General features: G+C 32.9%; 1 protein-coding gene across 1 annotated transcript in view; it reads left to right on the forward strand.

The window, feature by feature from the left end:
• LOC148938336 (ubiquitin carboxyl-terminal hydrolase 2-like) overlaps positions 1 to 21,821 on the forward strand; it is a 36,901-nt gene extending 15,080 nt beyond the window's left edge. Inside the window, exons 2-4 of the mRNA XM_089107870.1 lie at positions 14,487 to 14,708; positions 18,671 to 18,969; positions 21,606 to 21,821. Coding sequence (XP_088963996.1) covers positions 14,487 to 14,708; positions 18,671 to 18,969; positions 21,606 to 21,702 — 618 coding nt within the window. The 3' untranslated portion in view covers positions 21,703 to 21,821. The remainder of the gene's footprint in view (positions 1 to 14,486; positions 14,709 to 18,670; positions 18,970 to 21,605) is intronic.
• Positions 21,822 to 22,140: the final 319 nt, after the last annotated feature.

Below are 22,140 nucleotides of genomic sequence, written 5' to 3' on the forward strand. Positions count from 1 at the left end.
TAAAATATTTTGCTATATCATTTTTAATTAAATTTGAGTATAAAGAAATCAGTGAATATTCTCCTAAGTCACTATTTAAGGACTGTAAGAACTTCAAAAAGGGCTTATTCAATTGGAAACTGAAAGGGCTAGTGTCCTTTTAATAGTCAAAAGTGATTGAAGGGCAACTAACCCCCCTCTCACACCGAACATTTTCCCATACAAGTCCAATCAAAATGATGATATATCCATTTTGTTCAACGTAGTCGAAAGCTCCGGAAATTAGGTCTTTTAGGATGAAAACCCAAAAGAGCCTTAAGCGCAAAGGGTTGTAAGTTATGCTCTGGGGTCATATAAGGTTTATATAAAATGTTGTTGTAGAAACTTCAAAAAGGGCTCATTTGATTGGAATGAGAAATTGCGCTTTTTAATAGTCGAAAGTGAGTGGAGAGTAATTAACCCCCCTCTCACGCCCACCATTTCCCCAAACACATTCAATCAAAGTTTAGAGATAGCCAGTTTGTTCAACGTGGTTGAAAGTTCTAGAAATTATTTATTAAAGGATGACAAACTCCCCAGAGCCCCCAGGGCAAAGGTTGTAAGTTATGCCCTGGGGGCATATAAGGTTTTTATAAATAGAGTTGTCGTAAAAACTTCGAAATGTGCTCATTCAATTAAAAATTGAGAGGGCTAGTGCCTTTTTTTAGCCATTTTGTTCAACGTTGCATAAATTTCTGGAAATTTGGTCTTTGAGGATGACCACTCCCCCCCCCCCCCCAGCCCTCAGGGCAAGGGTTGTAAGTATATATATATATATATATATATATATATATATATATATATATATATATATATATATATATATATATATATATATATATATATATATATATATATATATATATACATACATATATTTTGACGTAAAATTCAAATTTGGCAAACATGTTGTGAAAGAAATTTTAAAAAATTCTATTCCATTCCATTCCACATAGTACAAGATAAAATTCCTACACAATAGAAACAGTACTTGTACTTAAAGTTCCTTTGATCAGTAGTTATTTCTTCTGTTAACTAACCACTGTTCTCTTTCTTTAAAGGACTAAAAAAGGGGTTTAATTACATATTCAGTACATTTAATCTGCATTTAAATACTCTGTATTGCAATTGAACTACTGTGCTGTAAAACTTGACTAAAAGTTGACTAAAAAAAGACATTAATTAAAACTGATAATTTTTTAATAACTTTGACATAAATATAACGGGCAGAACTCTGTTCGTTCAGCGTCACTAGTCACCTTTTTTATCCTTATGTACTTATGTTTTGTATTTACTTAGGGATGGTCAGGTTTTACCCACTAATCTGTTTAATATCGATACACACAAGAGTATTATTGCATTTTTTGTAAAAACAAGGCACAGCGTTCCTCTCCTGCTCTCAAAAGTTTCCAGCTTGGTCTTTTTTAGAAGGAGTGAATATGGTACCATAGCTTCTTTAAAAATTATTCTTAGGGCTCTTTTTTGAATAGATTTAATTTTTTCTGATTCATCACGGTAGATGCCAGAATTCCAAACTGCTCGAGCATATTCAAGATGCGGGCGGACAAAGGAAGTATAGATCCTTAAAGAATGGGATGGGGGGACGTTAAATTTATTCAAGAGCTTAAGGAGAGACATGGACGCATTAGCTCTATGGAAAATATTTTTCACGTGGATATCCCACTTTAAATGTTAGGAAATTGTAACCCCAAGTAATTTAACGGAAGACACAGAAATATCTGGGGGGATAGGGTTGAGGAAAAGGGGCGAGGTTTTACGGAAGCAAATTAGCATTATCATAGATTTACAGGGGTTTACTCTCATGTCTAACTCCGCAGCGTCATCGCCGTATCACTGAGAATGCTCATAGGGTTACTTACTAAGTTTCGGTATTAGGTTTCAACAACCGTTAGGTCATCCACAAATTTCAATCTGTCGGGAAATTCCTTAGCGATGCTATTTATACAGACAGAAAAAAAGGAGGAAGACCTAGGAGAGTACCTTGGGGTACTCCATTGTGTACAGGGAGGGGGCTGGAATATTGACTCTGATATTTGACTACCTGTGATCTATCTGATAAAAAAAGTGGCAACCAATTTAACCAGGAAAGAATCAATGGTGCAATCAGTTACAAGTTTCTCAACTAAAATTTTGTGGTTAACAAGATCAAATGCTTTTTGAAGGTCAATGTAAATTAAATTTAGCCAGCAATTAGGTTTTTCGAGAAAAATTCCCAATTGAGTCAATGAGAAAAACAAGCTAATGGGAAGTAGAGGTGGATTTGATGTTCCCGAATTGTCTCAGGTCAGTAAGAGGTTGGATTTTCCCCTTTAGCCAATCTGCGAGGAATCCTACATATAGTTTAGAGAAAATAGGAGTGAGTGAAAAAGGATGAACACCTTCAAAACCAGGCTTTCCGTCTTTCTTTTTCAAGGGGGTTATGAAACCCTGTTTCCAAATTTGTGGATATTGGCCAGACTCAGTAATCATAGGCAGCGCAATAGCACTGCCTAAGTAAAGAACAATGTTGGCACAATTTATTATTTTTTTCTTTTCTTGGTCTTAGAGCAGGGCACTTCGTATCGAAGGAGTTGTCGTAGACACTTCGAAAAGGGCTCCTTTTATAAGAAATTGGAGTGGCTAGAGCCCTTTTTAATAGTCAAAAGTGATTGGAGGCCAAATAGCTCCCCCCACGCCCATCATTCCCCATAACACATCCAATCGAAATTTTGAGAAAGCCATTTTATTCAGCGTAGTTGATTTCCAGAGAGATAATATGTTTTTGAGGAGGTCACTCCCCAACATCCCTAAGGGTAAGGGTTTTAAGTTATACCTTGGGGGCATATAAGAACGATGTTGGCACAATGTGTTATTTATTATTTTTTTCCTTTAGACCAGGGCACTTTTTATCAAAGAAGTTGTCGTAGAAATTTCTAAAAGGGCTCATTCAATTGGAAATTATAGTGGCTTGTGCCCTTTTTAATAGTCGAAAGTGTTTGAAAGGCAACTAACACCCCTTCCACGCCCACCATTTCTCGAAACACATCCAATCAAATTTTAAGATAGCCATTTTGTTCAGCATAGTTGATTTCCAGATAAAAATTATGTTTTTGAGGAGGACTCTCCCCCACAGCCCTCAGGGCAAGGGTTGTAAGTTATGCCCTGGGGGTATATAAGGTTTTTATAGAAAGCGCTTTCGTAGAAACTTCAAAAAAGGCTCATTCGATTGGAAATTCAAAGGGCTAGTGCCTTTTTTAATAGGCGAAAGTGATTGGAGGGCAACTAACCCCCTTCTCACGTCCACCTTTTCCTCAAACACATGCAATCAAAATTTTAAGATAGCCATTTTGTTGAACGTAGTTGAAAGTTCTGGAAATTAGGTCTTTTAGTATGACAACCCTCCCCCCTCCAACAGCCCTCCGGGCAAGGGTTGCAAGTTATGCCTTGGGGGCATATATGGTTTTTATAGAACGCGTTGTCGTAGAAACTTCAAAAAGGGCTCATTTGATTGGAAATTGAAATGGCTGGTAGCCATTTTAATAGTCGAAAGTGATTGGAAGGCAACTAACACCCCTTCCATGCCCACCATTTCCCCAAAAACATCCAATCACAATTTCAAAATAGCCACTTTGTACCACTCAGTTTAATGTTCAGGAAATTATACCTTTGATTAGAACACTCCCCCACAGTCTTAAGGGCAAAGGTTATAAGTCATGCCCTGGGGGCATATAAGTTTTTATTGAAATCTTTGTTGTAGAAACTTGAAAGGGCTCATTTGATTGGAAATTCAAAGGGCTAGAGCGCTTTTTAAGTCTCAAAAGTGATTTGAGGGCAACTAACCTCCCTCTCCCTCTATCAGTTCTATCAGGGAGGAAAGGGTGGGTCGGGGGTTATGTTGGAGGATCTGTACATGAAGTAAGTTTTCATGGGGGAAGGGGAATTGCCATGAAGGGGGCGCCGGACTTGCCAGCATTATTTTTTGGTTATTGGGAAGTATACAGACATTTTCAGGAAGGATTTTTTTCTGGAGGGGGGGGGGCTAGAGGAGGGGGTTACTCTGGAGAAGCTCCGGGGAGGATGTTTCTTTGGGGGAAGGGACATGTCAATGACGGGGGCGCCAGATTTCCAAGCATTATTTAAAAAACGATCAGAAATTAAATAAAAAAAACAAGTTTTTTCAACTGAAAGTAAGAAGGAACACTAGAACTTAAAACGAACAGAAATTATAAAGTACGTGAGGGGGTTGTCCCCCAAGTCAAAAACACGCTCGTTAATCGACAAATTTTTTTATTTCTTTAAAAAGAGCTCTATCTTCTAATTAAACGGCCTTTGTGATTCAGGGGTTTGTGAATCAAATTTTTTTTAAATTATAACGTTAAGAGCGTGGTATTGACTAAGGGGAGAACCCCCTCATATACGTAATAACATAGACGTAATAAAAAAAACAATAAAAAAACAAGCGATACGGCTCAATAGTAATCGAAACTTTTAAAAACGGAATTTTGATGTCAATAAATGTATCAAAAGAATGTGTTTATAATGCTGATTCTAAATATATAAATTTTATTAAGTTTAGTATTATTCATCAAAGGCTACAGGCCTGAGAAAATTTACTCGATTTTTTAAAAAGGGGGGAAACATCCTCTACAAGTGAAAGAATTTTAATGAAAATCACACCGACAGATTCAGCGTATCAGAAAACCCTACTACATAGGTTTCAAGCTAATATCTGCAAAAATCTGCAACTTTGTATTTTTTGCCAGAAGAAAAATATACGAATATAGAAGTTAGTTACGTAAGTTAATTTGCAAAGACAGCCATTTAGCAAAAGAAGAGTAAAATTTTTATACAAATTTTGTTTACTTATTCAATGACGGTGAGCCAAAATAAAAGCTGCATTAACTAAAAAACGATCAGAAATTAAATAAAAAAAAACAAGTTTTTTAAACTGAAAGTAAGGAGCGACATTAAAACTTAAAACGAACAGAAATTATTCCGTATATGAAAGGGGCTGTCCCCTCCTCAACGCTTCGCTCTTTACGGTAAAGTTTGACTCTGTCTCACAACTTTATTTTTTAAAACAATAATAAGATCAAGATCAAAAGACCAAATAAGATCAAAAGAGCGTTACGCACTATGATGTTATTTATTTCTCTAGACTTTGCGTAAATATTTATTGTCTTGCGCCTATATATATATATATATATATATATATATATATATATATATATATATATATATATATATATATATATATATATATATATATATATATATATATATGTATATATATATATATATATATATATATATATATATATATATATATATATATATATATATATATATATATATATATATATATATATATATATATATATATATATATATATATATATATGTATATATATGTATATATATATATATATATATATATATATATATATATATATATATATATATATATATATATATATATATAAAGTACAAATTATAAAAAAAAAATTTTTTTTAGTAAAAGACTAATTAAATCTAAGATTCTAGAAAGCATACGACTTTGAAGAAACCATACTACTAATAGTTTCGTATCGTCTTGATTTGGATATATCCTAATTTCTGTCGGTTTTGGGTTTCATTCAAGTATCAATAATAATTTGCGAAATTTGCGTTCCTGATAAATTATTTGAATCAATTTTTGTTCATGTAACTGACCATAAACATTTTTTTCAGTTTGTTCATTTGAATTTTTATCAGTAAATACAAATTATATTCTAGCTTTTAGAACGCAGGGAGTTTAGAACCCTACTCATATTAATTTCTGCTCGTTTTGAGTTTGACTTATTTTAATTTCTGTTTGTTTGGGTTCAAACAAACACAACTTAAAAACAATAAGGAAATTTGTTTTCTTCCAAGACAGTGCAATTTAAATCGGTGAATATTTCGGCCCTATGTCCAAGGGCCGTCTTCAGCACAACATTAAAAAAAAAATATATATAAAAACAAACTTACATTAAAATACGAAGTTTAAAACTAAAAATGCTTTTAAAAAATGATTTTAAAAAACCTTTAAAGCAGCCCCAGTATCCTTACTTCAACAAAGTTCAACCAGGACTGATAAATAAAATGATGAGAGAGGATGAACTCATTCAAACGAAATAAAATGAAATTATTAACTACAAGTTTTCAAAGCGAATCTTGCTTTTTTAGCAGCTAGTCTTAAAGGCCTTTTTGTAACGGGTTCAATACTATTGTCAATTGGTTTAATAAAATATTTTGTTAGATCATTTTTAATTAAATTTGAGTATAAAGAATTCAGTGAATATTCTCCTAAGTCCCTATTTAAGGAAATATTTTTATTTATTTTGAGCCTAATTTCGATTGATTCCCGGAAGATTTTTCAAAAAGTATTGTGTGGCTGGGATTATCAAATATATGGCTAGCTAAAGCAGAATCAAAGGGAGTTATTAGAATTATTAGCAATTAACGCTTTGTCTATGTCTTTTTTATGCTGGTGTATCCGCTTTTCTAGATTCTGATGAGTTCTGCCAATGTAGTAATTGCCACAATCGCATGGTATTTGATAAACCCCTCTTTGGCGAGTAACTGGGGTTTTATCTTTACCGGAGTTTAAGAAATTTGTGATTTTAAAATTATTGATGAAAACTAAATACAGATTGTTTTTTTGTGCAAATATTTTTATTTTTGTTGTGATTCTTGGGATGTACGGAAGATAGATTATATTAGAGGGTTTTTCCGGAGCCTCACATTGTGAAATATCGTTGATTTTACGAAAATGTCTTTTTAGTCTATGGTTAATCGTATTATTGACAAAAGGAATGGGGTATCCGTTGCCAAAAAGAATATCTCTGATAAAATTTATTTCTGCTTTTATGTATGAATCGGAGCAAATGTTCAGGGCAGGGTAAATGAGAGAAGTTACAACTGCTCTTTTAACTTGTGGGGGGTGATTAGAATTAAAATTAAGATATCTATTGTTTTGTGTTGGTTTTCTATAGATAGTGAAGTCAAAATTATTAGCATTACGGATAATTAGCACATCTAAAAATGGTAGTTTATTTTCAAATTCCATTTCTAGGGTAAACTGCAAATTTCTATCATAAGTATTAAGATGATCTAGGAAACCCTGAAGTTCAGTTTCCCCATAATTCCAAAGTGAAATTACGTCATCCATGTAACGGCCACAATAGACATGTTTTAAAAAATAAGAATTTAATACCCAATTTTCAAGGTTCTCGAGATAAATATTAGCCAGTAGGCCGGATAGAGCTGCTCCCATTGGTAACCCATTTATTTGTTGATAAAAAGAATCACGAAACTGAAAATACATTGAAAACTTATTACAGATTTTAACAAGATTAAATAAAACTTCACCATCAATCCCTGTCGCTGAGTCTTCGATTAAGTGATAATTTTCTTCTATTTTGGTTTTTAATAATTGCTCAGAAGTAGCCACATCTATATTCGTGTACATGGAAACAATATCAAAACTACTAATTATTGTGTTTTCTGAAATACTTGTGTTATTAAGTTTTTTAACCAAATCTGCCGAATTACTGATGTAGGAATTTTGTGAATACAGTAAAGGTTTGAAAGCTGTGCAAAGCCATTTTCCAATATTGGAAGAGGGGGCTTTAGTACATGCTACGATAGGTCTTAGGGGGAATACCTTGTTATGGGTTTCAATTATTTATTGATACTGATTTGTGGTAGTTGTATGCTTGGTAAATAATTTGATTCTATTTTTGTTCATTTTTGTTTAATGAAGTTCTTTACTTTTTTAAAAAACTTATTGGGGGAATAAGTTTTTTTAATTAATACTATAAAAATGTCAAGCCTTCCAATCACTTTCAACTATTAAAAAGAACACTAGGGCTTTCGATTTCCAATCGAATGAGCCCTTTTTTGAGTTTCTACAACAATGCTTTCTATAAACACCTTATATGCCCCCAGGGCATAAATTACAACCCTTACCCTAAGGGCTGTAAGGGTGGTTGTCATCCTCTAAGACCTAACTTCCGGTACTTACAACTACATTAAACAATTTGCCTATCTCAAAATATTGATTGGATGTGTCTGGGAAAATGGTGGGCGTGAAAAGGACGTTAGTCGCTCTCCAGTCACTTTCAACTATTAAAAAAGGCACTAGCCCTTTCAATTTCCAATCGAATGAGCCCTTTTGACGTTTCTACGACAATGCTTTCAATAAAAACCTTATATGCCCCCTGGGTATAACTTACAACCTTTGCCCTGAGGGCTGGGGGGGGGGAGTTGTCATCATAAAATACCCAAATTCCAGAACTTTCTGCAACGTTGAACAAAATGGCTAAAAAAAGGCACTAGCCCTCTCAATTTTTAATTGAATGAGCACCTTTCGAAGTTTTTACGACAACTCTATTTATAAGAACCTTATTTGCACCCAGGACGTAACTTACAAACTTTGCCCTGGGGGCTCTGGGGAGTTTGTCATACTTTAATAAATAATTTCTAGAACTTTCAACCACGTTGAACAAAATGGCTATCTCTAAACTTTGATTGAATGTGTTTGGGGAAATGGTGGGCGTGAGAGGGGGGTTAATTACTCTCCACTCACTTTCGACTATTAAAAAGCGCAATTTCTCATTCCAATCAAATGAGCCCTTTTTGAAGTTTCTACAAAAACAATTTATATAAACCTTATATGACCCCAGGGCATAACTTACAACCCTTTGCGCTTAAGGCTCTTTTGGGTTTTCATCCTAAAAGACCTAATTTCCGGAGCTTTCGACTACGTTGAACAAAATGGATATATCATCATTTTGATTGGACTTGTATGGGAAAATGTTCGGTGTGAGAGGGGGGTTAGTTGCCCTTCAATCACTTTTGACTATTAAAAGGACACTAGCCCTTTCAGTTTCCAATTGAATAAGCCCTTTTTGAAGTTCTTACAACATCGTTTTCTATAAAAAAAAAAACAACCTTAAATGCCTCCACGGCATAACTTACGACCCTTGCCCAAAGGGCTTAGGGGATGGAGGGGTTGTCATCCTTAAAGACCTAATTTCCAAAACTCAACTATGTTGAATAAAATGGCTATCCAAAAATTTGAGTGGATGTGTTTGGGGAAAAGGTGGGCGTGAGAGGGAGGTTAGTTGCCCTCAAATCACTTTTGAGACTTAAAAAGCGCTCTAGCCCTTTGAATTTCCAATCAAATGAGCCCTTTCAAGTTTCTACAACAAAGATTTAAATAAAAACTTATATGCCCCCAGGGCATGACTTATAACCTTTGCCCTTAAGACTGTGGGGGAGTGTTCTAATCAAAGGTATAATTTCCTGAACTTTAAACTGCGTGGAACAAAGTGGCTATTTTGAAATTGTGATTGGATGTTTTTGGGGAAATGGTGGGCATGGAAGGGGTGTTAGTTGCCTTCCAATCACTTTCGACTATTAAAATGGCTACCAGCCATTTCAATTTCCAATCAAATGAGCACTTTTTGAAGTTTCTACGACAACGCGTTCTATAAAAACCTTATATGCCCCCACGGCATAACTTGCAACCCTTGCCCGGAGGGCTGTTGGAGGGGGGAGGGTTGTCATACTAAAAGACCTAATTTCCAGAACTTTCAACTACGTTCAACAAAATGGCTATCTTAAAATTTTGATTGCATGTGTTTGAGGAAAAGGTGGACGTGAGAGGGGGGTTAGTTGCCCTCCAATCACTTTCGCCTATTAAAAAAGGCACTAGCCCTTTGAATTTTCAATCGAATGAGCCCTTTTTGAAGTTTCTACGACAACGCTTTCTATAAAAACCTTATATACCCCCAGGGCATAACTTACAACCCTTGCCCTGAGGGCTGTGGGGGAGAGTCCTCCTCAAAAACATAATTTCTATCTGGAAATCAACTATGCTGAACAAAATGGCTATCTTAAAATTTGATTGGATGTGTTTCGAGAAATGGTGGGCGTGGAAGGGGTGTTAGTTGCCTTTCAAACACTTTCGACTATTAAAAAGGGCACAAGCCACTATAATTTCCAATTGAATGAGCCCTTTTAGAAATTTCTACGACAACTTCTTTGATAAAAAGTGCCCTGGTCTAAAGGAAAAAAAATAATAAATAACACATTGTGCCAACATCGTTCTTATATGCCCCCAAGGTATAACTTAAAACCCTTACCCTTAGGGATGTTGGGGAGTGACCTCCTCAAAAACATATTATCTCTCTGGAAATCAACTACGCTGAATAAAATGGCTTTCTCAAAATTTCGATTGGATGTGTTATGGGGAATGATGGGCGTGGGGGGAGCTATTTGGCCTCCAATCACTTTTGACTATTAAAAAGGGCTCTAGCCACTCCAATTTCTTATAAAAGGAGCCCTTTTCGAAGTGTCTACGACACCTCCTTCGATACGAAGTGCCCTGCTCTAAGACTAAGAAAAAAAAAGAAGAAAATAATAAATTGTGCCAACCTTGTTCTTTACTTAGGCAGTGCTATTGCGCTGCCTATGATTACTGAGTCTGGCCAATATCCACAAATTTGGAAACAGGGTTTCATAACCCCCTTGAAAAAGAAAGACGGAAAGCCTGGTTTTGAAGGTGTTCATCCTTTTTCACTCACTCCTATTTTCTCTAAACTATATGTAGGATTCCTCGCAGATTGGCTAAAGGGGAAAATCCAACCTCTTACTGACCTGAGACAATTCGGGAACATCAAATCCACCTCTACTTCCCATTAGCTTGTTTTTCTCATTGACTCAATTGGGAATTTTTCTCGAAAAACCTAATTGCTGGCTAAATTTAATTTACATTGACCTTCAAAAAGCATTTGATCTTGTTAACCACAAAATTTTAGTTGAGAAACTTGTAACTGATTTCACCATTGATTCTTTCCTGGTTAAATTGGTTGCCACTTTTTTTATCAGATAGATCACAGGTAGTCAAATATCAGAGTCAATATTCCAGCCACCTCCCTGTACACAATGGAGTACCCCAAGGTCCACCTCCTTTGTCTGTCTGTATAAATAGCATCGCTAAGGAATTTCCCAACAGATTGAAATTTGTGGATGACCTTACGGTTGTTGAAACCTAATACCGAAACTTAGTAAGTAACCCTATGAGCATTCTCAGTAATACGGCGATGACGTTGCGGAGTTAGACATGAGAGTAAACCCCTCTAAATCTATGATAATGCCAATTTGTTTCCGTAAAACCTCGCCCCTTTTCCTCAACCCTATCCCCCCAGATATTTCCGTGTCTTCCTTTAAATTACTTGGGGTTACAATTTCCTAACATTTAAAGTGGGATATCCACGTGAAAAATATTTTCCATAGAGCTAATGCGTCCATGTCTCTCCTTAAGCTCTTGAATAAATTTAACGTCCCCCCATCCCATTCTTTAAGGATCTATACTTCCTTTGTCCGCCCGCATCTTGAATATGCTTGAGCAGTTTGGAATTCTGGCATCTACCGTGATGAATCAGAAAAAATTAAATCTATTCAAAAAAGGGCCCTAAGAATAATTTTTAAAGAAGCTATGGTACCATATTCACTCCTTCTAAAAAAGGCCAAGCGGGAAACTCTTGAGCGCAGAAGAGGAACGCTGTGCCTTGTTTTTACAAAAAATGGAAAAATAATCTTGTGTGTATCAATATTAAACAGATTAGTGGGTAAAACCTGACCATCCCTAAGTAAATACAAAACATAAGTACATAAGGATAAAAAAGGTGACTAGTGACGCTGAACGAACAGAGTTCTGCCCGTTATATTTATGTCAAAGTTATTAAAAAATTATCAGTTTTAATTAATGTCTTTTTTTAGTCAACTTTTAGTCAAGTTTTACAGCACAGTAGTTCAATTGCAATACAGAGTATTTAAATGCAGATTAAATGTACTGAATATGTAATTAAACCCCTTTTTTAGTCCTTTAAAGAAAGAGAACAGTGGTTAGTTAACAGAAGAAATAACTACTGATAAAAGGAACTTTAAGTACAAGTACTGTTTCTATTGTGTAGGAATTTTATCTTGTTCTATGTGGAATGGAATGGAATAGAATTTTTAAAAATTTCTTTCACAGCATGTTTGCCAAATTTGAATTTTACGTCAAAATATATGTATGTATATATATATATATATATATATATATATATATATATATATATATATATATATATATATATATATATATTATATATATATATATATATATATATATATATACATATATGTGTATATATATATATATACATATATATATATATATATATATATATATATATATATATATATATATATATATATATATATATATATATATATATATATATATATATATATATATATATATATATATATATATATATATATATATATATATATGTATATCATCAAAAGAAAGCAACGTTCACGTCAAACATAATTCATTGTAAAAAAAATGTATAAAAAAGGTCAACACTTAATTAAAAAGTCAAAAATAAAAACAAAATAGAGAACAATAAAATTAATGAGAATACATAAAAAAAATATGCTGAGTCAAAAATTTAGTTAAAAAGTCAAAAAGAAAAAAAAATATATAGATAACAATAAAAATTAAAGACTAATTTTCCTGGCTATTGCATAAATCATCAAAACTCGGAACAAAACTCTTCCGATATCTTTCATGTTTAGCAGGGATGGGAGTCAGTTTTGGGGACATTTTGGGATTTTATACGGGACGGTCTGTTGCTGGCAGGAAGATAAGGTTCGGGGATGATGGAACGTAATCGAGGAACAGACTGGGTCTTGGTACCGAAATGAAGGAATAGGAGGCTCCTTCTCTCGGCCAACGTGGTGAGCTTGAACTTACCTAGAAGATAATGATATGGAACCTTCCCTTCACCATTTATGATTCTAAGTGCTCGTTTTGGGACATTTTCAATCTTATAAATATGCTCTGAAGAAAGACCAAAATGCCACATTGGACAAGCAAACTCCATTATAGGCGGAATAAAAGAACAATAAAGTTGGAGAAGATCCTTAGGGGTGCAAGAACATTTTAACAAATGTTTTAGAAGGGAAACCGAAGGGAAAGCTTGTTTTAGGATATTTTGAACATGGGCATCCCAGTTCAAGTCAGCAGTTATTGTCAGCCCAAGTAGTTTAATGCATGTGACAAAGATTTTGGGAGGAATGGGGTTTGTGAAAGAAGGGGGTGATTTTAAAAAAATTAACCGTCATAACTGACGATATATTAGCATTAACTTTCATCTTCGACAAAGAAGACTCCTGGGTGACATCGTCAAGTAATGTCATAATTGAACTTTTAATACTTCGTCGGCAAACTTTAAGTGCAGACAGATCATCCACACGCTTCTATTACTCTATGTGGTAAGTCATTATGCTCGTAATCAGTATAGGGAATAAAATTGAACCCGTCAGGGTTTCATGAGGGACCCCGCAAAAGATAGGAATGGAGACGGAATAAGCAATTATACATTTAAGCACTTGAGAACGATTTGTTAAAAAGGTGGCAACAATTTTAACTAGAAAGGGACTCACTTGAAAGTCCGTCAGCAGTTTATTTACAAGGAGATTCTGGTCAATTAGATCGAACGCTTTCTGGAGATCAATTAATAAGAGATTAAACCAAGTATCAGGGTTTCCCAGGTTTTTAAGAATGGTGTCAAGAAGACTAACAAGATAGTGCGACATAAATGCCTGCTTTAGATTTCAAAACTGTTTCATGTCAATAAGCTCAAAAATCCCCGACGTTAACCAATTATGTAAGAAAACCTCGTACATTTTTAAAAAAGATGGGGTCACGGTGACTGGTCGAACCCCAGTAAAATCGTTCACGCCTCCCTTGTTTTGGACTGGAGTAATATAGCCCAGGTTTCAGCTCGAGGGTTAACATTTGGAAATACTATCATCATTAAAAATTCTTAAGGGAGTTGTTGATAGTTTATCAGGGAATGCTTTTATTTGATCAATTGGGATATCAATGGGGCAAATACTATTTTTTTTCAGTTTCTGTATTTTTTCTATTATTTGCTTCGGCGAAATTTCCGGGATTTTATCTTTTGGAGTTTCAGGGATTAGCTGATTTTCCGACAGAGGGGGGAACGTTTGCACAATGCTAGCTAGATGTTTATTAAGCTCATTTGCTGTCTGTTCAGGTGGTTCATCCAGAAGAAAATCAAGGTTCTTGCACGACCGACCCCCTATTTCTTTCACTTTTTTAAACCATTGCTGAGGTTTGCTCTGTTTTAAGTAAATGTACATTTAGTTTAAATATTAGTCGTTAATATAGAAAAAAATTGAATATTCCTTGAGATATTATTATTATAAATATGGCTATCACGTTCTCTATCATTATTAATTTTAAATCTAGAATATAATTATTGACATTGAAGTTCAACTAACATAACGTCTGGAAAAAAAAACTAAAAATAATGCCAAAATTGGTTTGTCCGTATCTCAGTTCGTTCTTTATTATCAAGGTGAATCGAATCAAAGAACAGGAAAATGAAGGCAAAACCCCAAATGAAGCTTCTGACATAGTGTTTTTTGATGACGAGAGGAGTATTATAAGTGATATCTTCCACGGTCAAGAGAAGTGTACCCTCACATGTAAATCCTGTGCCTTCTCTTCCAACCAATTTCAAATGTTTCAAAATTTGATTGTCCCAATACCAAACGAAGTGTCTCGATGTAGCCTGCAGGTAAGTCCCAGAGTCCACATTATTATTTTATTCAAGAAGCATTGTCATTATTTCTATAAGGCTCAATAAAATGAAAAATTTCTAATAGAATGTTGTTCTAGGAGAGAATTAAGACGTAAAATTTCTTAACAATTTTTTAATAGTAACGTTCTAGTTCAGCCATCTCGACCTAGTAAAATTTCTAATTTTGATATGGTTTTAACTAATTTGCTTCTGTATATCTTTTGTCTTATGCTGGCAAATAATAGGACCGTAAATTTTAAAGTGGGAGCCATAAAGAAATTTTGGCTGCTAGAAAATTTAGTAGCATAAATTGCTTTTTAGTTTTGTTTGATTTTTCTAGTTTTATATGTTGTCTAATATACTTTGAGGAGAGGGATGTTGAGGGAAATGAATACCCGAGGCAAGACAAAAGTGAAAGTGATTATCTATATAGTAACCTTGACTATACAGTATCCTATGTATAGTATCTCTGTATAGTATCTCTTCTGTGAAGCGTAATCTAGCTTTCGGACGCATAACTTGTTTTTACGACAAGACTTTGCTCGTGTTTATCCTGGGTCAGAAATTAGCACATTTATTTTATCAATTTGTTATTGTACAAAATCAGTGCTTGATTCGATTTGTATGGTGTCAATACGACAGCTTTGAACTGACTCGTTTTCGCACACAGTCAGGACTTGCCCTATTTTTCAACCAATTCAGTTTGTAGCTTGACTTCTGCTCTTGTTCGCATAGAGGAGAACTAAGCTTGTTTCTGGGATAAGGACTATTCATTTTTCCACTGAATTACGAATTATATTACTTTAGTGTTGAGTCAGGACTTTTATTATTCAAAATCAGAAGCTAGGCCATTCACATACTAAATAATGTACCTCTCGCCTTATATAGATGACTCATTTGTTCAGAGTCAAGACGCTGGCAACTCTCCATCTTTTCAAGAAGACTCAGCTTGGGGCTATTGATCTTGGGTCTGTTTGTGTTATATCCCTTAGAGATGATTTTTGGATCAGTACACCACTTTGAGGGACATGTCTATCAATACTTCTGTTAGATTCCCAAATGATTACTGGGTGCAGCTGTATTTGAGAGTATGGCTAGGTCCTCGGCCACTGTGTTCATTAAAACTTTATAATAGTACTAACAATCTCTAATCGAATAAGTCTGATCCAAATTTTAGACAATCATTAATACTATAAGACGAAATTGAAAAAAAGTCGTTTTTGAATTTTTTGTGATAAATTTTATTTATAGATGTTGAAATTATTATTTAAGAATGAAAGTGACTAGTCTTGAGTGAGTCACTTCTAGAAGTGAAAGGGAACTTCTATGGTAGAAAGGCTCGGTCAGCTATATACAATAAAAGCAACTGTACTTGAGGGTAGTTGAGCATCCCTGAAAAGTTGTCACTAATTGAAGAAAAGAAGTGATTACATCCTTTAAAACTGTTTAATGTAACTTATTTTCTTTAGTACTAAGTTACTTGTAACTTAGTGTCTTTAGTATTGTTTAGGTCTGGATTTCTTTGTCTGAAAAGTAAATAAACAAAATTATCTCATTATGTTTCTTCATAGTTTTGCCAAGTGTTTTATTATTATTCAAGCATGTGATTTTTATTGTCGATTAAAAAAGTAGATACTATTAAAAAGTAGAATCTCCTCCGTCTTTTACAAAAAGTTTTAGTATTATTTTACTACTATGCATACCTTTAAGTAGTGATGTCCTTTAGTGCCAGTTGAGTTTGTGATTTATTCTTTTAATAACAAGAAATTCATTAAGATCAGAAACTAGCAGTTTTTCCTTGCTCCAAAAGTAAATAAGATAAAAAACAATATTTACGTCGATGATTTAAAAAATTTTGTCTTTTATTTTTATAAAACGTGCAAAACATCCATATTTTTTCACCCCTAACCAAGAGATTTTCTATAAATACTCTTTAGATCATTGGAACTGGGAGAGCCATTGAAATATTCATACATGTTATATGTGAAGATTATTTCTTAAACCACTTTGGCCTGCCATAACATAAAGAAAGAAAACGATCAAATATTCGCTTTGTTTGTTTCTTCAGTATTTTTGTGTGGCTTTTAGACACCCCATTTTTGATCGTTTTCTATTTTTATGTCATGCTATATATATATATATATATATATATATATATATATATATATATATATATATATATATATATATATATATATATATATATATATATATATATATATATATATATATATATATATATATATATATATATATATATATATATATATATATATATATATATATATATATATATATATATATATATATATATATATATGTTTCAATTACAATATGGAATACCTTAGAGTTAAAGTGAAAAATTTGAATCATTTGTGTTTATGTTAACAGGTAAAGTGGTATGTGTCGTTAACGATATGTTTTACCTTGTCTTGTTGACATACACTCGTTTTTTTATCTAGTTAACGTTAAAGAGTCGCAGCTCCCGCTTCTTTTATAGAATGCTTTAGTACTATTAAGTGTCATGACTAAGTAGTAATATCTTTAAGTGCCAGTTGAGTCTGTGATTTGTCTATTTAACTCAAAAAAAAGTTATTAATATCGAAAAATTACATATTTTTTTTTCTTGGTTTTCCAAACGTTTTAGTATTATTTCAGTATTATATTTCATGTAGCAAGACTTTTTATAGGACTATCTAAGTATGTGATGTATTTGTTGATTATTAAAACTAATTAAAATTGAAAAAATTATAATCTCAAGTAATGACAAATCCTTGTCCTTTACTTTTTCAAAACGTGCGAAACATCCACATCTTATGCACCTCTAACCAGGAGAGTTGCCATAAATACTCTTTAGATCACTGGAACTGGGAGCGTCAGTGAAATATTCAGACATGTTATATATATATATATTTTCAATTACAATATGGAATATCTTAGAGTTAAGTGAAAAATTTGGACGATTTGGGTTTATTTTAACAGGTAAAGGGGCATGTGTCATTAACGACATGTTATACCTTGTCTTATTATGTCTTGTTGACATTACACTGTTTTTTTATTGTTATTGTTATTGTTAAACGTGGTTCACAACATCAATGTCTACGTTATTGATAAACGTAATTATTTTTAAACGTCGCATCTCCCCCTTCTTTTACAGAACATCTCTTCATATTATTTAAGTATTATTGCTGCAAGTAGTAATATCTTTTAGTGTCAGTTGAGTTTGTGATTTATCTATTAATAAATCAAAATTATTAAGATCGAATTTTTTTTCTTGCTTTTACAAAGCCGGCAAAACATCCATATTTTGTCAACCCCTAAGCAGCAAATTTACCTTTTAGTTCACTGGAACTTGGAGCGTCAGTCAATTTTTCATATATGTTATATATATATATATATATATATACATATATATATATATATATATATATATATATATATATATATATATATATATATATATATATATATATATATATATATATATATATATATATATATATATATATATATATATATATATATATATATATATATATATATATATATATATATATATATATATATATATATATATATATATATATATATATATATATATATATATATATATATATATATATATATATATATATATATGTGTGTGTATTATTTTTTTAAATCGCAGAATGGAATATTCTGAGTTAAGTCAAAAATTTGGACGATGCGTTTTATGTTAACAGGTAAAGCGGCATGTGTCGTTAATGAAATGTCATATTTTGTCTTTTTTGTGTTTTTTTTTACATACCAATCAAAAGACTACTTCTTATGACGAGTATTTCAATTTTGCTGTTAAAATCAGCTGGTTAAATTTGTTCTAATTGTGCAAAACTACGTTGTCGTGTGCAATGAATAATTGCCAATTTACCCTTTCAGCATTTACAATATTTTAGTATTAAAGTAAAAATCGATTCTTCCAGGATTGCCTATCTCTTTATACGGAAGCTGAGCCAAATGAATGGATTTGCCCAAAGTGCAAGAAAAATGATTCCATCAAGAAACTAGATCTAAATGAGACTTCCAAAATTTGGATTATCCAACTTAGTCGATTTTGCAGCAATTTGACGAAGCGAGAAACATTTGTGGAATGTCCCATAACTTTAGAGTACCCCGAAAAAAGCAAGATTGTATATAAACTTGTGGCAAGTATAAATCATATTGGAACTGTTCTCACGTCTGGACATTATACCGCTTCAGTTTATCATCCTGATCTCAAAGTGTAAGTTTTATTTGTGTTATCCAAAGTCAATAGTAACAGTGTTAATATTTTATTTTGTCCAAATTTCTTTCTTTCTGATTAAAATTAAATATAAAAAACAAGTTTTTTCAACTGAAATTAAGCAGAAACAAAAATACATAAAATGAAAATAAATTATTAAAGAGATAAGGGGGGGGGTTACGCCGTCAAAACACCAAGCTCTTGAGGTTATAGTTTTTTTGTAATTTAAAAAAAAGCTTCGTTTTATAATTAATTTAACAAATTATTTCAGGAGTAGCCCTTTAACACTTGGGAAATAATTCAAACTTTAGCGTAAAGAGCGAGGTGTTTTGGAGGAGTAACGCCCCTCATATACGCAAAAATTTCTGCTTTTTTTAAGTTTTAATGTTACCCCTTACTTTCAGTTGAAAAAAAACTTGCTGTTTTTATTTAATTTCTGATCGTTTTTCTTAATAATTCAAGAAAATCTGGCTATTCCTCCCCTGAAAAATCACTCCTCCGCAAGGATTTATTCTCTAGACAATTCAACCCTAATGAAATAATACCCTGGACGAATACCCTTAACATCTCCACGTGTAAAATTGAGTCGGCACTGAGATAGCAATACATAATAAGAATTCTGAATCTGAATTCAGGAAAATTCCCCCATTGTAAAATTTACCCTGAAAAATTCACACCCCCCCCCTAAAAACTTCTCTTCTCATGGAAAATCATCCCCGTGGAAAATTCTGCCAGCAGATAATCCCCCCTCCCCCGAAACAAATATGCATACTTCCCAAGAAACAGAATTTGAACAAAGGGCAAATCTAGTAAATGAAATCTCTTTAACCAGTGGCTCCGGGAGGGTATGGATATCTCACAATGCATGCATGGATATTTGGCCGGTCTACTAAGCTTAACAATATGGCTCAGAATTTTGATCGGACGGCTAGAATTTTTAATTTACGTTCGAATGAGCCAACTCACGATATTCTAGGACGAATGGTTCGATACGATAACCCCTGGGAAAAAAACTAATAAACACGCATCCCTGATCGTTATTCTGGCAAAAAAAAAATGAAAAATTCTAATTTTTTTCAGAGAGGTGCCTGAAACCTCGATAGTCGGGTTCTCTGATATGCTGAATCTGATGGTACGATTTTCATTAAGGTTCTACTACTTTTAAGGGGTTTTTCTCCCTTTTTCTAAAATCAGGCAAATTTTCTCAGCTCGTAAAATTTGACGGATAAGATTAAAATTGATGAAACTAACATATTTTAAATGACAATAAAAATCCAATTATTTTTATATTTTTTTTATTATAAAAATTTGGTTTTTTTTAGTTTCGGTTACTTTTTAGCCGGCTCGCTTCTTACTTTATAGATCTTTAATCCTAAATGGTTTTTTTTTTTTTTTTTTTACTTTTTTTTCAATCCTAATTTAATTTTTGAAAAAAAATATAAATAAAATCTTGAATTTATAAAATACATTATGTAAAGAAAGTACGCAAGGAGTTAATGGCCTAAGGATATACCCTTCCCCCTTCCCTGTCGTCTTATTGAAAGAAATTTTGATTTTTACATGTTTCTTTGATATTTTATAGTTTCGAGGTAATTTACTTATTTTTGGATGTTTTACACCCAGTATATTCTTATCATAGAGGACGCCCTTAGCATCCTTTTATGAAAAAACACTACACAATTGAATGTATATTATTTGACATCAGATGTCATTGTCAAGTCTTTTATACTCCTTGGGAGGAAATAATACCAGTGGATGACGGTCTACTATATGCTGGTATGTTAGTGCAGCCTTGTCATCAGCTATAAACAGGACTGATTCAATCTAGACTAGAAAACTGTTTACTTTTTTTCGATGAAAATCAAACAGTTGATTTAAAATATATATATGAATAAGTAACATATATAAATGTATTTTACTTATTTCAATACTATCTATATATCATTTGAAGGTGCACGGAAACATAATGGTAACTTCAGTTGATTAAATATTTTAAAAATTTATGACCGTTTGGATATTCACAATTTCGGCCCGTTTAAAAAAGATTTTTTTTTTTTTAAATACCACCGAATTTAAATTTAAGTACATTTATTTGTTATACGGAGACCACGGTGTATGTATATTAAAAAATGATTATTATTGTGGTGTAAGACCATAACTTTAGAGAAAGTGAGTACGGACTAAACATTTTTTGTGGCGTCAACGAGCCTTGCAAGGGTTGTGATTATTTCACTCAGATTGGTCTAAAATTTTATCAGGATTTTTACCTTCAGTAATGAAATGTCCAACCCCCTGAAAAGTTATTTTTGGAAATAATTTTTTTCCGAACTTTTGGATATCCACATTGCACAAATCAAGTGCATTGTTGACCCGTCTTAGGATTTTAATTAATTTTGAAGAATGGTCAGACTGTTGGGCGCCAGGTATAAATATATTACAAGCAGCCAGGGTCCTTATATTACTGAACTGCACTATGCATGTTTCGTGATGCTTCATTTAACGTAGTAAGTCTCACCTGTGGCTCCTTAAGCTTGCAGATTGCATTAACTGAGCCAACTTGTCCCCACCTGTGTTTCTTCCGTATTTTTATCTCTCTTTTGATTACGTGAATGTGACTAAGCCGATCTACTTTTTAGGTGGCATAAATACGATGACACTAAAGTGTCCCTTCTTCAGGAAGATGACGTTATCAGTGAAGAGGCCTACATTCTTTTTTACTCAAAATTACCCTGAGAGATTTCAACTTGTGAAAAGAATTGTATTTGTGTACATAAGTTAATTTTATTAATAAAAATAGAACTTGACAAAATACATACACGTATATGTAAGGCATGAAAAATAAAGTCATTTGACTAAATCTTCTAGCCTGTCAATGAACTTGCAAAGGCAAGTTTTCCTAAGGGCATGCCATGAATAAAAAAAAAATTATATCATTAGTTATAAGCACAAATTCCCTATTGAGTTGCTACTGGAGTCATCATAACGACCAAAAACGAAAAGAAAAAACTATCCAAAAATCCATATACTCAAACAACATCCCACACCTCAAAAACAAAAGAAGAAGAAAACAAAATGAAGAATAATAGCTTAGAACTCAATAGAGTGCATTTTTTACTTGAATTTATTTCTAATTTTCCAAGCCATTTTATATTATTAATTATCATATCATTG

The sequence above is a fragment of the Artemia sp. Qi Xiang Cuo genome, unplaced genomic scaffold (genome assembly GCF_049724085.1).
Source record: "Artemia sp. Qi Xiang Cuo unplaced genomic scaffold, ASM4972408v1 HiC_scaffold_3386, whole genome shotgun sequence".
Taxonomy (NCBI): domain Eukaryota; kingdom Metazoa; phylum Arthropoda; class Branchiopoda; order Anostraca; family Artemiidae; genus Artemia; species Artemia sp. Qi Xiang Cuo.